The sequence below is a fragment of the Pristis pectinata genome, chromosome 1 (genome assembly GCF_009764475.1).
Source record: "Pristis pectinata isolate sPriPec2 chromosome 1, sPriPec2.1.pri, whole genome shotgun sequence".
NCBI classification, from domain to species: domain Eukaryota; kingdom Metazoa; phylum Chordata; class Chondrichthyes; order Rhinopristiformes; family Pristidae; genus Pristis; species Pristis pectinata.
Window position 1 is genome coordinate 136,695,425 of NC_067405.1, and position 17,501 is coordinate 136,712,925.

The 17,501-nt window shown below is 38.6% G+C and overlaps 1 protein-coding gene across 1 annotated transcript in view; it reads left to right on the forward strand.

Moving 5' to 3' along the window:
- The window catches only part of LOC127568849 (latent-transforming growth factor beta-binding protein 2-like), a 391,147-nt gene that overhangs the window by 176,867 nt on the left and 196,779 nt on the right, over positions 1 to 17,501 (forward strand). The window contains exons 9-10 of the mRNA XM_052013064.1: positions 2,233 to 2,307; positions 17,196 to 17,318. Coding sequence (XP_051869024.1) covers positions 2,233 to 2,307; positions 17,196 to 17,318 — 198 coding nt within the window. The remainder of the gene's footprint in view (positions 1 to 2,232; positions 2,308 to 17,195; positions 17,319 to 17,501) is intronic.

The window sequence follows — 17,501 nt, forward strand, 5'->3', positions numbered from 1 at the left end:
GGAATGCTATTTCAAAGAGTTAGTGGTATAAAAGTAGGGAAGTCTTACCACAGCTATGCAAGGCACTAATGATATCACATCTACAATACTATGAACAACTGTGGCCCTACTTAAAGACATTATTTTATTGAGGTGGTTTAGAGGAGATTCACAATTATGCATAATGGATCCTATGAGTAAAGGTTAAACAGGTTGGGAGACTATTCATTGGAGTTTAGAAGAATATGAGATGATTTTATGGAAACTTATTTATTTCTCATGGGGCCAGACAATAAATACTGAGGGAATATTTCCTCTCATGGAAGGCTGAGAGGGGGATTGGCTGAGGTTTACAAAATTATGAGAGGCATAGATAAAATTGATAGTGAGAAACTTTTCTCCTTAGTCTACAACTGATGGGCATAGATTTAAGGTAAGAGTAGGAGATTTAGAAGGGATTTGAGGAAGAACTTTTTTCACCCAGAGCGTGGTTGAAGTCTGGAATGCATTACCTGAGAGGATGTTGGAGGCAGGTATTCCTGCAACATTGAAGAAATATTTAGATGACTACCTGAAATCCCATGGGATAGAATGCTAAGGGCCAAGTGCTGGAAAGTGAGATTAGTATAGATAGGAACTTGATGGTGTGCATGGATGTGGTGTGCTGAAGGACTTGTTTCTGTGCTATATGACTCTAGTACTTTATAAATTTATTTACAAAAAGCCATTGACCTATAGCCATTTTTTCCATTCTGTCATCTTTTTTTGGCTGATAGATTCTGACCGGTCAAACATAGTGCCTTTATTTGCAATAAGGGTTCATATTTGCATTAAGCAGTATCCATAGAAAGCATGTCTAACTGCATGTACATGCATTAATGGGACTGGGTGGTGTGGCTGTACAATAGGAGACAATTTGTGTTCTGCATTTCCAGGAATTGACCAAAAATATGATATTCCAGTATGCTTTTACAGAACCTGCGCTCTGTGAATGCACAAGCTATGAAGTTGTGTGAAAATAGAGAGATGCGGTATATATGTTTGCCTTCCTGTGGTATTTTCAGAATGTCCATAGAGTTACAGCATTCATAACACAGTCATAAAATAGACTTCTTATACTTAAGAAACTTTTAGAAATATTAACAGGCAGGAGTTTTCTGTTTGCATATGGCATTTCATGTCATTATGGGGTTAGCTTGGTTTTAGAGTTTTTATTTCCCCACCTAGAATGTATCATATTGTGAATATGCAATTCTGTTGAATTATTGATCGCTTGAAGTATTATTGAAGTGAAATTCACCTCATTGTAAGGCTTCTTAGCCACAAAATTACTGCGGTTATGGGAAAGGGGTGATCTAATCACTCATTAGAAGTCATGTCTCTCCAGGATTGTCAATAGATTGATCTTTGGGACCATCCTGAGTATATATATGATAGCATAGAGGGATAGGAAGAAAGGTAAGGGTAAAGAATTCTGATTTTTTTTTTGTTTCATCATTTACTAAAAACCCTATTCAAGATTTCTGTGTGGCTGGTGATAATTTAGTACTAGCCTATTGCAAATATGGGTAGGCAGGGGTAGACCCCAGTCTTGCAGTACATTGGACTAATAATGACTAGAAAAGAATTGTACATAATGTTTAATCATCTCAAGCACACATTGCAAATGTCACATTAAGTTTGGAGGACCATCTGGGTTGAGTCTTTTTCTGCACCTCTTATTTTCTGTAGCAGATTGGATTGCGTGGCCATTGCACAAGTGTTAAACATTCACTTAAGCCTAGATATGTTTGATAAGAATTATTAAGTGCAGAGTAAGTGTTTGTTTGTAAATTGACCATCTGGAACAACATTCACATGGACTAACCTGTTTGTTTTATGTGCAATTTTAATCTTGTAGCAATACTTGTTCAGTGGTTGATATTTTTATTTGTAAAACATTAGAAAATTTGTGCTGTAATTCTCCCAGATTACTTTTAAAGCTTTAAATAGAAGGTATAGATTGCTTCAATTGATTTAAGGAAACCAAATTACAAGGTTTACTTTATAGATCTTGCTGTATATTGTGTCTTATAGAAAAGATTTTCAGGGCTATGATCATGGTCCAGAGCCTTGATAGATAATAGTATTGATTGCAAGTAAAATACTTGTAATGAATGCCAATTCTTCAACTTTCATTCCTGCCAATCAGGAATCTCACCATTTTTGACTCTGATTTGATGACAACAATCATTTCTTTCTTTTGTTCTTCAGCTCATCCCAAGATACAAAATGGCCACATTGAATGTCCCCTCGGCTATAAAAAGATGAACCAGACAAATTGTCAAGGTGAGTTATAAAATAGTTGTGAGCAGTGAGAAGATTGAAGGGAATGTGAATATGTTTATCCCATTATTAAAGAAGACATGTAATGGTATTGCTGATATTCAAATGTTTAGGAAAGTTTTCAGTTTCAGGAAAGTTTCAGACAGTCAGTGAAAAAGTATCTGGAGGAAATGGAGTATTTTATGCATGTGCTAAAAGTTGTCTGCAGGCAAGTTATTGAACCTCAATCAGATGTTGAAACAGGAAATGAAAATATATCTTGTCTGAAAAATAAACCAGTGGAATGTTCAACATTTAGTTATTTTCCATTGTTCAAACCTCTTAGTGAGAATATAAATTGTAGACTAAATATTACCATCCAACTGTGAACATTAAAATTCAGAAAAATCTTCAAATTTCTTCATTACCATCTTTCCTTTTAATAAACTTTTCTGTTTGTGGAAACTTCTTTTTAACAAAATAAATACATGATATTTCTCAAGAGGTTGCATCTGAACTCGAGGTGGACAAATATCTTTGCTGGGAGGTTTGCTAGTGCTACTCGGGAGGTTTTAAACTTGTGAGGAAGGGGGGTGGAACCCAGAATGACAGTGCAGCAGGTAGGGAGGCTGACTCATGTGGTAGTGGTAGGAACATTGAAGGGACAGGATTTATGTTCACTTGGAAAGATGACACGAAAATCGATGGAGTCATAGATAAGGAAGAAGGTTGTCTAATGAGACATTGGGACATGGGCCATCTGGAAAGTTGGATGGAGCAGTAGCAGATGGAATTTAATCCAGACAGGTGTGAAGTAATGCACTTTGAGAAGTCTGGTAAGACATAGAGAAAATGGCAGGGACCTTAGGAGCATTGATGTATAGAGGCATCTTGGGGTCCAAGTCCATAGCTCACTGAAAGTGCTGACACTGGTGGATGGGGTATTGAAGAAGGCATTTATTATGCTTCTGTTCATAGGCTAAGGTAAAAGAGTTACATATTGCAGCTGCACAAAATAATGGTTAGACTGCACTTGTGTACAGTTCTGGTGACCACACTACAGGTAGGATATGGTAGCAATGGAGAGAGTGTAGAAGCGATTCACCAGGAAGTTGCCTGGAATGGCAGGCTATAGTTATGAGAGATTGGATAGGCTGGCTTCACTGGAATGTAGAAGTTGAGGGATGACCTTTTAGAATGTATATAAAAAATCATGACGGGCATATGGAGGATATATGCTCTTTTTCTATGATTCTCCCACATTACTTTAAATAGCCTTGCAATGGATTATTAGCAATTTTTCTTTTGAGCTCAAACTTTTTTTCACTTAGGTGCTGTTTGCTGCTTTCTCAGGTAAATCGACCTGTTTATTTATTTAGTGGTAGGAAGGAAAATGCAGAGCATCAAGCCTACAGGGTCCAAAAAGAACATTCTTATTTACAAAGCAAGTGAGGTAGGAATTGAGGCAGGTAGGTAGGAATCATTGTGATGAGTAAGATGTGGGACCAAACGCACTTGGGGTTGAACAAGATACCAGGATTCTGATTGACCAGAGGGTTCAAAGTGAGCAGCATGGTAATGCTTCTGTCCTACATGTTCAGTGTCCTGGGTTCAATCCTGACTTTGGGTGCTGTCATTCTGGAGTTTGGATGTTCTCCCTATGACTGTGTGGGTTTCCCCTGGGTGTTCCAGTTTCCTCTCAAATCCAAAAGTCTGTCATGACTGAAAGATTAATTTGTTGCTGTAAATTACCTCTAGTGACAGTGGGTGGCAAGAGAATCAAGGTGGTATTGATGAGAATGGGTTGCAGGGAAACTGGAACAGGAATGGAATTAATTGGATGCTTTGTCAGGAGCTAGCATAGACTTGGTGGGCCAGATATTTTCAGTTTATGTCACAGTGAATATGTGAAAAGTCAATAGTAAGCAGACTTTATGTTGGAAATTGAAAATGATAAGTTCTTCATGATTTTTAGTTGGAGGAAATGTGACTTATTTACTATTTAATGTCAGACAGGCACTCAGAAAAGAAGTGGAGTTGTGAATGAGAATGGTGAAGGGAAAAAACTGAATGTTATCAGATTACACCAATGCTGTTCCTCTGGATGTCGGTATAGAAGATTAGGATATGGTTGAGAAAGGGGGGGATGCCAAAGAACACAATCTGTAGAATTTCTTGATGTCTAAAACTAAAGGGAAAGTAGCAATAATTAGCAGAGTGTAGCACGCAGACTGGTTCCATGTATGACTACTTCTAAACAACCTGGGATTTTGCGAGTGGGAGAATTTCAAGTTTTTGTGGGTTTATTCTCTTATTGGGATTTATGTTTGGCAGTTAAATGCTAATTGCCAACTTAACTTTGATATTAACTTGTTTCTTTCCATTGTTGGCAGAAAATAATTAGCTTGCTGGTGCCAGTTGCACTGTTGATTAAGTAGCTTGCTTGAGCATCTGTAGTAGCTGCCTCAGATCTTCTGGAATTTTAGTTATTATAAATACTGAACAGATTTGCTAATGCATGCCAGTAAGCAGTATGAGCTGAGTTTCACAGAGTACTGTTTTTATGGACTTAAACTGGTGAGTTTCGGCAAGTTAATTTATTTATCTACTGCAACACAAAAAAATGCTGGAAATACTCAGCAGGTCAGGCCACATCTGTGGGAAGAGAAACACACATTTCAGGAGGAGAATCTTTGTCATTTTTTTTTTTGCTTATCTATTGTGCCATGTGGGAATTTCAGGGCTCTTTTTGAATCATGGACAATGACAGGTGCAGGAAATGTTTTCTGCTGAGGCACTTCTGGTTGAAGTTAGGAGCTTGAGTAAATATGGTCATCACAATGGTTCCTTTGGAAGGCAGTGGTTTTCCTGGATTGCATATTTCAGCAGGTGTTTATCCTGCAGTTTAAGAAAATGCTGGTAAGAGTGGGTGACTGCCAGACAGACAATAAGCAGCAAGCAGATTGTCCAGAAGACCCCCTTAGGGTACCATGCTCTTAAATCATTATTGCTTTTGAATAATGATGTGTGAGAGAGTTCCCCTGGGAATTGCAATCACACCTAAGACCAGAGCATATTAGTACCAGTAAAACAAGTAGAAAAAGGGATGAGGTACTGTGGGCAGGTTTTGAGCAGTTAAGAACGAGATTATGAGCAAGATTTCAAAGGTGTAGTAATTTCTTGTTAACCCCAGGTGCAATGCAGGAGGTCAGGTATAGCTGGAGAGATGGTTAGGAGGGCAAGTTTTGGATTCTTAGGGCATTTGGATCAGTTCTGGGGAAAGTGCACTTGTACAGATCAGACAGCTTGCATCTCAATGGAACGTTTTGAAAAGGTTTGCTGATACTACTGGGGACAGTTTAAACTAGGTTGGCAGGTGGATGGGAAGCTGAGCATAGATTGAGAAGGGAGGTGAGAAGAACTGGAAATAGAAGGCAGAAAATTAGTGAGAGAATTTGGATGGAAGATCAAACATTAGAAGTGAGATGTAAGAAAGGAGACCTAGCTGTGCTTAATGGTAAGGTGATCCTCAACTGGCTGCATTAGCAGATGCACACGTTCAGAAGCTGACCTCTGGATCATTTTTGACTCGTTCACTGAAGTATTTGTTCTCAAAGCCTCCTCATGTTACATATCCATCATTGCATTGATAATCATTGCCCTATGACTATTCAAAACTAAAAATAAGCATTCAATAAGGCAATGAGAACCTCGGGTCTATTAATTGGGAGCCCAGTGTAAATAGGAGAAGCACTCCATTTCCCAAATTACCCACCCACCTCATCAAGTATCTCCTGCCCCACCTGTGGTAGAGCCTGCAGATCCCCCATTGGCTTTATCAGCCATTTAGTTGCAGACTAGCCAGACGGAATATGAGGTACCGTTCTTCTAGTATGCGTTTGGCCTCAGCCTGGCAGTGCAGAAGGCCAAGGACAGAGGGTGATTTGGGAATGGGAAGGGGAGTTGAAATGGCTTGCAACCGGAGCTCAAGATGGCCATTGTGGCCAGAATGCAGGTGCTCAGCAAAGTGGTTGCATAGTCTATGCTTGGTTTCACCGATGTAATGAAGGCCACATCACGAGCACCAAATACAATAGACAAGCTTGGAGGAGGTGCATGTGAATTTCTGCCTCACCTGGAAGGGCTGTTTAAGTTCCTGAATGTTGGTGAGGGAGGAGATGCAAGGACAGATGTTAGTTTTGACATTATTAGTAGTAAGACTTTCATTGAATGTTCTTAATAAGTGAGTCACTGAAGATTAATATAATTAATATGTCAGGGTTTGGGTCACAATGAAATAAGCTATGTAGTATACAGACAAACGTTTTGTTGATTCATTTGTTGTTACTAAGATCAGCCAAGAACAAGACCACAAGATATTAGAAGGAACCACAAAATTGCTTCTTTAATTCTTTAAAATAAAATAAAGATTTATGAATGGAACACACAAAAGAGATGTGTTTCATTTTAAAATTAAGTATTTAACAATGCACAATTAATTTTACATAACTTAGCATTCAAATAAAATGGTGAACTCGGGGATATTAGAACAGGAGCAAACCTTCCTCCCGTTCAATTTTTTTGCCATTCAATTATATAATAGCTCATCTATATCTTCTCTAGTTACCTGCCTCAGTTTTATGTCATCTAATATATTTATCTACCTCAGTTCAAAATTTTTACTTGACCCCAAACCTCAAATGGTTTTTGGGGGAAAAACTTCTGGCAATCTCCTAACTTTTGTATGAAGAATAGTTTACTGACATTACACCAAAGCTACTCAGCTCTATTTCTGAACCACCTTATCCATATTCTCTATTCATCGTATGAAGTCCTTAATCATTTTAAATGCCTCAGTTAGGTACTTGAAATAATGGGTGTCTTGTCTGTGCAACTTGCCATCATAACTTAACCTATAAGGTAAATGCATCCTTCCTGAAGTGAGGCACCCAAATCTGAACACTGTATCCCAAAACACTATACAGTTTAATCATAACTTCCTTTGAATTTCCGGTTCTTTTGAAACAAAAGCAAACATTCTTTGTCTTTTAGATATCTTTGCTCCAGTTCACTAGTCTTTAATTTGCTTTTAGGGGCCTTAAATCTTACAGTTCTTAGTTTCTGGCAGATAAAAGTAAAATATTAATTACATCTTTCTTGGGTCCAAGATGGAAGTCCATGCATTTCTCCAGACTTTTCCCATTGACTTAATTTCTCAGCATACCTTTAACTTCTCCCATTTGTACTATTTACTGTGCCACCTACCTTGATGTCTTAAATGATGTAGCAGCAGCCTCACTTTCAGGTGAAAACCAGAACTTTTTGGCTCATCCATTAAACACATTGGTTCCAGATATGAGAAAGAAAAGAAAATTCTTTCCTTTAAGCAGATGTTTAAATAATGTATAAATATGCCTGATTTCCACTGAAGATAAAACATTGGCCTGGTTCCCATGCAAATATTTCAGGTCTGGATTGAGCTCCTATCAGAATAGAAAACCATGAACTCTATCTTCTGTGAATGGCATTGAGAATTTTTCCAGTTTCCCCATGCCCAGCACCCAACAATCCTTCATTTTGTTCAACGTGGTCATTACCAATCATGTCGTTTCTTTTTAGGCATTCACTTTTAGTGTCCATATGTGGATCAAAGTAATAGTGAGCTCTGAAGTAGAGTGATTCCAGTAAAACCACACCTGAGAGACAGTGAATATATTGGTGAAGTTGGGGTCACTTAAAAGCACTCATACTTATCCCAAGTATATACTATTACAAGTTTGGGAGTTACCAGGGCTGATGTTCCTGGTGGAGTAATAAAGGAATATGGTACATTGAGAGGTACCATTCTTTGCTTAAGAGATTAAGCCTTAGTCCTGTTGGCTATCTTGGAGTAGGACATTAAAAAGTTCTATGCTACCATTTTGACGAAGTACAAGGGAGTTTTCTGCAGTATACTGCCCAATGCTTATTCCTCAAACAATACTGCTAAGGTAATGAGATTAAATGGTGGTTATTGTATTGCTGTTTGTAGAATCTTATTATGTGTGAGTTGCTGAAGTTTACTTTTCACAAAAGTATTTCAAAGCCCGTGAAATATCTTGGAATACCATGAGGTTGTGAAAGACACTCTGTGAAGAACAATCTTTCTTTTTCTTTTATAAGTAGCAGGAATCTGATATCAAAATATTTGACAAGATTAGGTTTATTGGGTTAGAAATTCTATTGCATCATGCAGCATTTTTATAAGCCACCATGATGGTTTAGGAGATAGTTTTGACAATTAAACCTCTTTGCATAATGTGGCTGTGGTCCTTTATGCAAATAACAATGTTCCTGCCCCACCTCCTTTTACAGGGAAACAAAATTTTAATTTTACAAAAATTTGACCCAGATTTTCCTAGTGGGAGCTGCTGCCTGCACTTGCTGCCAATGTTTCCTATTCCCCTGAAGTTACCTTCTCTGAATCCATAAGGCCAAACTTGCTGGATGATCCTGGTCTGAAACAGAGTGGAGACAAGGTTCTATGTTGTCTCCAGTGCAACCACAACCTTCCTATAGTCTGGTGACCAGAAATGCGCACAGTCCTCCAAGTGTGGTCAAACCAGTGTTTTGTAAAGCTGCAACATAACATCCCAACTCTTATATTCTGTGTCCTGATCTGTGAAGGAAAACATGCCATATGCCTTCTTCACCGCCCTTTCTACCTGTGTTGCCACTTTCAGGGATCTATGAACTTGAACCCCAAGATCCCTTTGTTCACCAGCATTCCTTAGCACCTTATATATCCTACCCCTATTTAACCATCTAAAGTTACTTTGCATTTGTTGGGATTAACTCCCATCTGCTAACACTCTGCCCAAATTTCCATGTGGGAATCCTGTTGTAGCCTTGTACATTTGTTCTTGTTATCCATAACACCAACTTTCATATCAACCACCAACTTACCAGTCATGCCTCCTGCACCCACATCCAAGTCTTTAATGTATATCAAGGGTCCCAGTACTAATCCCTGTGGTACACCACTGGCCACAAGACTTCCAATCAGAAAAGCGTCCTACCACAATTACCTTCTACCTTTTGTCACCAAGCTAATTTTGGACTCAATTAGTCAGCTTGTCTTGGATCCCATGTGCCTTAGCCTTCTGTACCAGTCTACCGTGTGGGACCTTGTCAAATGCTTTACTAAAGTCTATATAAACAACATCTACTGCCCTGCCTTCATCAATCTTCTTAGCAATCCCATCAAAAAACTCAGTCAAATTAGTAAGGCAGGATTTTACCCACATAAAGCCATGCTGACTATCCCTGATCAACCCATCTTTCCAAATGTACATAAATCCTATGCCTTTAGGATTTTCTCCAATAATATCCCTAACACTGAAGTTGACAACAGAGCACACCTGTACTCCGTTACTCTTTTTTGTTTCGAGTGCAAATAATCCATGTATCTTCCTGTTTATGGGCTTGTTAAACACTAACAAAAAGAGACAAAACTTGAGTGAGGACAAAATCATGGTTATAATTTTCCATCTATTTAATTTAATGATATGTATAACCAGTCCCATGGCTGATTTTTTTTGGTGTGTATTTGTTGGATCAAAATGATTGCCCTAGAGGCTAGAACATGAAGACATTCTCTGTTGTATTCAGTTGTTTCTTTGTACTTATGATGTAGGTTTTTGTGTTGTGTTATATATTCATGTTGTATTACATTATGGGAATAGGGATTGAAAATAGTGTTTGAGGTAGACGATCTGCCATGGTCTAGTTAGTTACAAAGCAGGCTTTAGGGGCCATATAGCCTAATTCTGCTCCTATTTTTATGTTATTAGAGTCATAGATGTTTTACAAAGCATGGAAGCAGGCCTTTTGACCCAACGTCCATGCTAACCAAGTTGCCTACCTGGGTTAGTCCCATTTGCCTGCATTTAGCCGTATCCCTCTAAAACCTTCCTATCCATGTGCCTGTACAAATGTGTTTTAAACATTGTAATTGTACCTGCCTCTACAGCTTCCTCTAGCAACATGTTGCATATACCCGTAACCCTGTGTGGGGGAAAAAATTGCCTCTCAGGTCCCTCTTACCTTAAATCTATGTCCTCTAGTTTTAGACTCGCCTGCCCTGGCAAAAAGACTGATCATCCACCTTATCCATGCCCTTCATGATTTGATATACCTCTTATCAGGTCACCCCTCAGCCACCTATGCTGTTGGGAAAAACGTGTTGGCCTATCCAGCCTCTCCTTATAATTTGAACCCTCCAATCCTGAAAAAAACCTTGTGAGTCTTTTCTGCACCCTTTCCAGGTTAATGACATCCTTCCTATAGCTGGGCAACCTGAACTGTGCACAAAACAAGTGTGGTCTCACCAATGTCTCGAACGGTTGCAACATGACGTCCCAACTCCTGTACTCATTACCCTGACTGATGAAGGCAAGCGTGCCAAATGCCTTCTTCACCACTGTATGTTGCCACTTTCAGGGAACCATGTACTTGTACCACTAGGCTTCTCTGTTCTACAAGACTCTCCAGGCCCGTACCATTTACTATGTAACTGAGTAAAATGCAACACCTCATACTTGGCTGAGTTAAATTCCATATGCCATTCCTTGGCCCTCTTCCCCAGTTCATTTAGATCCTATTGTAATTTTAGACAACCTTCTTCACTGTCCACTATACCACCAATTTTGGTGTAATCTGCAAACCTACGAACCATGTTAACAACAATGTCATCTAAATTGTTAATATAGATGGCAAACAGCAGTGGACCCAGCACCAATCCCTGTGACATGCTGCTGGACATAAGCCTCCAATCTGAATAACAACCCTCTACTGCCATCCTCTGTCTCCTTCCACCAAGCCAATGTCTCCTTCCACCTGAATTCCATGTGATCCTTCCAGACTAGCCTTCCATGTGGGACTTCGTCAAAAGGCCTTGCTAAAGTCCATGTAAGACAACTTTCACCACCCTGCCTCGCATCAACCTTCTTTGTTACCTCTTCAAAAAAAAAACTCAATCAAATTTGTGAGGCACTATTTCCCAGGTATCACTATTCATTTCCCTTAATTCCTTAGCTTTCATGACCTTCTCCATGGTAAATACAAATGAGAACTATACATTTATCACCTTGCCCATCTCCTGTGAATCTGCACATAGATGGCCACATTGATCTTTCAAGGGACCTATTCTTTCCCTAGTTACCTTTTACTCTTAATATACTTATAAAATCTCTTTGGATCCTCATTTACCTTGTCTGTTAAAGCTATCTCATGTCCTCTTTTTGTCCTCCTGATTTCCCTCTTAAGTGTATTCCTACATTTCTTATACTTCTCAAGGGATTCGCTTGATTCCAGCTGCCTATACCTGACATGCACCTCCTCCTTTTTCCTGACCTGTGCCTCAATATCTTCGTCAGCCAGGGTTCCCTAATTTTTCCAGCCATGCCCTCCGCTCCAACAGGAATATGCTGTCTCTGAACTCCTTCCTGTATCACTCTTAAAAGCCTCCCACTTACCAGACATCCCTGTTCTAATGTGATAAGGATGAAATCAGGGCGAAATGATTACTTCATCTATTTTGTTGCTGGAGCTTTTGTAACTTCTTAAAAATATATTTGCTTGTGAAAGATTCTTTAGTTTTGAATCTTTGAAACATCTACAAAGACATATCAAGGATCTTCCAAAGCGAATAGATACTTATTTGTCTTTCCTAGCCTTAATGAACATTGAGTAAATATTCTGTAGTGGATGGCCACAAGCTCTGAATTATTATAGAGCTTAGTGATATGGGATAGTGCTAAAGCAAAATTATCAAATAAAGTGTATTCCTCAACAATGAAAAAAATGGACTCTTTGAATAGTATTTGCCTTAATTACTTTTCAGTACATGAAATACATTCCAATATGACACACATATCCTATATTAGAATGTTTTCATTTTTAATATTGCTGCAATTTTTGTGTAATGTCCATTTTATCTCATCATGTACACTATGACTGTCATACATATATGTGATATTGGTCTCATTAAAAATTGTATTTTCATTGTTTCTTAATCCTGTCTCTTGGACCACCTGAGAATGCATTGGTGACAGGTAACTTTGTCAGCTGTCATCTTACATCTGTCATCTGTCATCTTTGTCATCTTACACTAATCTTAATGAATATTAAAAAATTCATTCTAAATGGAATATATTGGCCAATGTTCTCTCAAGTCCTTAATATTCATTGGCAGTGAGTGGTGTTCCCTGCCACTGGCAAGTGCTTAGAAAACACTTATCTCTGACTAAATCTTCTCATTTGTACTTTTATAACTTGTGGCTCTTTACTGTGGATAGAAAATCCTCAGCAAACTTTCTTAAGAAAGTTGGCATCTTTTATGATAATGTCACTAATGTGATTTGTTTTTCCCTGTTGTTTCTTCACTTCATTAAGATGAGCATTAAATAAAAAGTGGAGGAGGGTATGAACAAGTTTTGTACTACTACAGTTAGGAAAACTGGAAGGGTTCATTCTCCAGAATTTTAACTGCATGTGTGTTTATCTGTCTCAAAATATAAACACCGTGTCCAGCCCTGTTTAAACTTTGATGTGTAAATGTGAGTAGAATCACAGTTATTGGAGACTCATCAGTAATAACTTGATGAATTCTCCAATCTTGGCCAATTATTAACTGTTATGCGGTTGATTTCTAACCAAAAAAGTTATAAAATTTGTTGCTCGGAAGCTCCATAAATTATGTTCCAGTACAGAGACTGCAGATGGAGCATAAAACAAACTGCTGGAGGAACTCAGCAGGTCAGGCAGCATCTGTGGAGGCAAAGGGATGGTTGACATTTCATTTCCTCTTCTCCATCTGCCGAATTTTTTTCTTGTTCTTTCTCTTATTACATTTGCACATCACCTACTAGTCTCTGTGTCTCCCTCCCTCTCACTTTATAATATTGGCTATCTTCCCTTCAGACTCTCAGTCCTGAGGCAGGGTTTTGATCTGAAGTGTCAATCATCCCATTGCCTCTACAGATGCTGCTTGAGTTCTTTCAGCAGTTTAATCTTTGCTTACAATTCTAGTACTGTTGTCAAGTAGTTAGTTAAAGACAAAAACAAATTTATGTGCAAGTGTGATGTCTAAATAAATGTTTCACTCTTGCATGGAAAAAAAACTGGTCCATATTCCCTTGCTGCAAGAAAAAGATAATCAACATTACTAATTTGATTTTTAACTGTAAAACATACAGGTCTATGCAAAGAATCTCCCAGCATTGATTTGAAAATTCCAGAATACCATTTAACAAAACACAGTTTTACTTAAGGAACCTATTTCTTTTGTTCCTTTATGTTTGAGTTCCAGATAGAAGTATCCTCCTCCTGCAATTACCTGAAACCCTTTATTTGTGTGTTCAGACCCTTATCATGCTCCTGGCAAGTTTCTGGTATATGGTTACCTCTAACTGCAGAGTCAACTGAAAGAGTGAAAAAGATTTTAAAACTTGAGGTATGTTCACTGCTACTTAAGCATAAATTTGCACAATCTTTAATGTTGATTCGAAAGTCAATTCATCCAAAGTTAAATATATCTTCGGTTGGGATGGCAAGCTTCCACCAGTTGTACCAATTTGAGCACGTATTTGTACACATTAATGACCTACAGCTGCAGTGATCATGATTCAATTGAAGCCTCTCCTGGGTATTCATCTCATCCTAATACTGGAATACTTCATGTTGCTCTAAATTCAGTTTAAATCAGTTCAAATCAGTCAATTGATTGGGCCATGATACATAAGACATTAGCAGCTAACTGAAGCCATATTCTTAACTCTTTAGCAGCAGTGATTATTTGAGCATAGTTTCATTGGTAATCTTGAGGCTTCATTGGCCATGTCACAGTCAGTGATAATAAAGTAGTTACCATCTTTTAGGAGTGCCTTGGGGATAATCATATGGATAGAGAAGCGGCTATTTAAAAGAGTATTAAATACTTGACAGTCAGGATAAATGGGACATTTTTTGATTTGTGATCCATGGGGTGTCACACAGCTCAGTGGTGGGGTTTCAACTAGTTATAATTTGTATTAATAACTTGGATGCAAGGATCAAATGTACTGTAGCCATATTTGTTGATGATACAAAGATAAGCGAGTTAACAAGTTCTGAGGAGGACATAAAGAGACTGCAAAGGGATATAGATGAGTTAGGTGAGTGGGTGAGAAGTTGTCAGATGGAGTTTAATAGGTAAAACTGTGGGGTATGCACTTTGGAAAGAAGAATAAAAAAGCAAATTATTATTTAGAGTGAGACTACAAAATACTGCAATGCAAAGGGATATAAAGTCCCACTGCATGAAACACAAAATGTCAGCATGCAGGTAGAGCAAGTAATTAGAAAGGCTAAAGGAATGTTGGCCTTTATTGCAAAAGTATGGAATATAAAAGGAAAGAAATTTCTACATAGAACGGTCCTGCACAAGAACAGGCCCTTTGGCCCACAATGTCTGTACTGACCAGGACGCCAATTTCAACTAATCCCATCTGCCTGCACAAGATCCATATCCTCTTCATTCCCTGCCTGTTCATGTGCCTGTCCAAATGCCTCATAAACATTGGTATTTAATCTGCTTCCACCATTTCTCCTGGTAGTGTGTTCCAGGCACCTAACAGTTTCTTAAAAACTTTGCCTCATAAATCTTTAAACTATCCCCCTCTCACTTTAAAGCTCTGCCCTCCATTATTTAACATTTCTACCCTGGGAACAACATTTACCCTATCTATGCCTCTCATAATTGTATATACCTTTATCGGGTAACCCCTTAGCCTCTGATGCTCCAGAGAAAACAATGCAAGTTTGTCCAACCTTTCCTGATAGCTAATATTCTCTAATCCATGCAACATCCTTGTGAACCTCTTCTGCATCCTCTCCAAAGCCTCCACATCCTTCCTGTAATGACCAGAATTGCACACAATACTCCAAATGTGGCCTATCAACGTTTTACATAGCTGCAACCTTACAGAGTGCTGGTGAGACCACACATGGAAAATACAATTTTGTTTCCATATTTAAGGAAGGATGTGATTACATTGGAGGCATTGCAGAGAAAACTCATTAGGTTTACTCTTGCAATGAAAGGTTTGGCCTATAAAGAGAAGCTGAGCATGTTGGATCTCTTCTCATTGGAATACAAAAGAATGAGAGGTGAAATTCTTGAGGGGGATTTACAGGTGAATACTGACAAAATGTTCCCCCAGTGGGATTATGTAGAACCGGTGGCATAATTTCAGGTAAAGGGTTGCTCATTTAAGATGGAGATGCAGAAATTTCTTCTATTATAAGGCCATGAATCTTTGGATTTCTCCACCCTAGAGAGCTGTGGATGCAGAACTTTTGAATATATTCATGATGGAGATTGGCAGACTCCTATAAAGGATTTGAGGGGTATGGAAAGAGTGTGAGAAAGTAGCATTGGGGCGCTGATTAGCTCAGTCATGATCTTAATGACAAGAGGAGGCTTCGGGGGGGCAATTGACCTACTGCGGCTCCTGTTTCATAGTAAGCTCATTCATTGCATTGATTCATGGAAGATTTTACAAGTTTGAACAAATCTATTTTTGTAGAAACTTGGGCATAAATTTACTTCAGCAAAACTAGTGGAGGTCAAAGAGGATTGATGATCAGGAACAGTATTACTCTGTGCAATTTCTTCTGTTCTCCCTTGTCCTCTGACATCTTAGATACTTTACTATATTCATGATTCTGAGTTATATTCAACTGAGAAAGATGGGGTAAACATTCTCCTTTTCTTTCTGAATATTAAGCATCATCTGGGCAGAATGCAGAAAATAAAATGAGGCAGAGGGCATGGTACACTCAGTCCAGTCCACTCCAGATTTTCATTGCATTGAAAATGATGGCTGCAAAAATGGGATCCTTGATAACTGCACTGTTGCTGCCTGGCAAATTCAGTTCAGCACTTCATTCTGGTGTTGCTGAAAGTAGAGGTGGTAAAGATGAAGGTAGGTGGGTGAGTGGAGTTTCAGGGTAATGATGTAGTGGTTAACAATGGGAGTTCTAGACTGTTAATCCAGTGGCTTGAGTTTGAATTCCTCCAGGCCAGATGATGAATTTAAATTCACCACCTGGCCAATACAATATGCACGGTGGTGTCAGTGTTGTATTGGTTGTGGCTGCTTGGGTCTGGCACAGCTAGTAGAGCTGCCGCCTCGTGGCTTCAGTGACCCGAGTCAGCCTTGATCTTTATAGTTGTCTGTGGGAATCTGCACATTCTCCCTGAGGCCAAATAACCTGGTTTACCCCACATTCCAAAGACATAAATTGACATGTTACTTGGTCATTGTAAACTGGCCTCGTTTGCAGGTGAGCGCTAGAATCTGGGTGAGTTGATGAGAATGTGTGGAGAATAAACTGGGATGGTTGTAGGGCTGATGTAAATGAGTCGCCAATGGTTGGCACAGGCTTGCTCAGTCAAAAGGGTTGTTTCTGTGCTGTATGACTCTATAACTCTCTGTAGATCCAATCTCTGTAGATCCAGTGTTGTGATCATTGTGTGGCTTTTTGGTTATTGAAGCACATGACAAAATTATGTTAACATATGCAAAAAAGTTTTTTCAGGATAATATTTAGTGGGGCCATTCTTGGGGCATGAATTTTCTTTGTATGCAGATCAAGATTCAAATGAGCTGTGTCTGCTAAGTAGAACGCTTTCTATTTTGTGGAGAGAGATATGGGATTCCTTACTGTGGATTATAGTGGCCTATCAATTCTTCCAATATCTTCATTTTTTATTTGTAATTTCTCTTGATCCCATATCCATTTGCTGTAAAACTAAGGCTAAAAACTCTACCTTGGCATGATGTATTCTTTTGTGCTCAATTATAAAATGGTCTTTTTCTTGATCCCAGATATTAACGAATGCCTGATGTCAGGAATGTGTCAAAATGCTAACTGTCTGAATACCAGAGGTAGCTACAGATGTACGTGTAACCCTGGATATATGCTGGATACGTCCAGGAGCCATTGCATCTGTAAGTAATCTGATTATTTTATACCATTTAAAATCAGTCACAAGTCAAGATACAGTTAAAGCTGGCATATGTTAGGTTCGTCACATTCAGTTCTGATAATATGTTTTATGTTAAATGGACAGATCCAGTCCTACGACTATGAGAGTGTTTGCAGAAAATATTTCAAATTTAATTGTTTTCTAT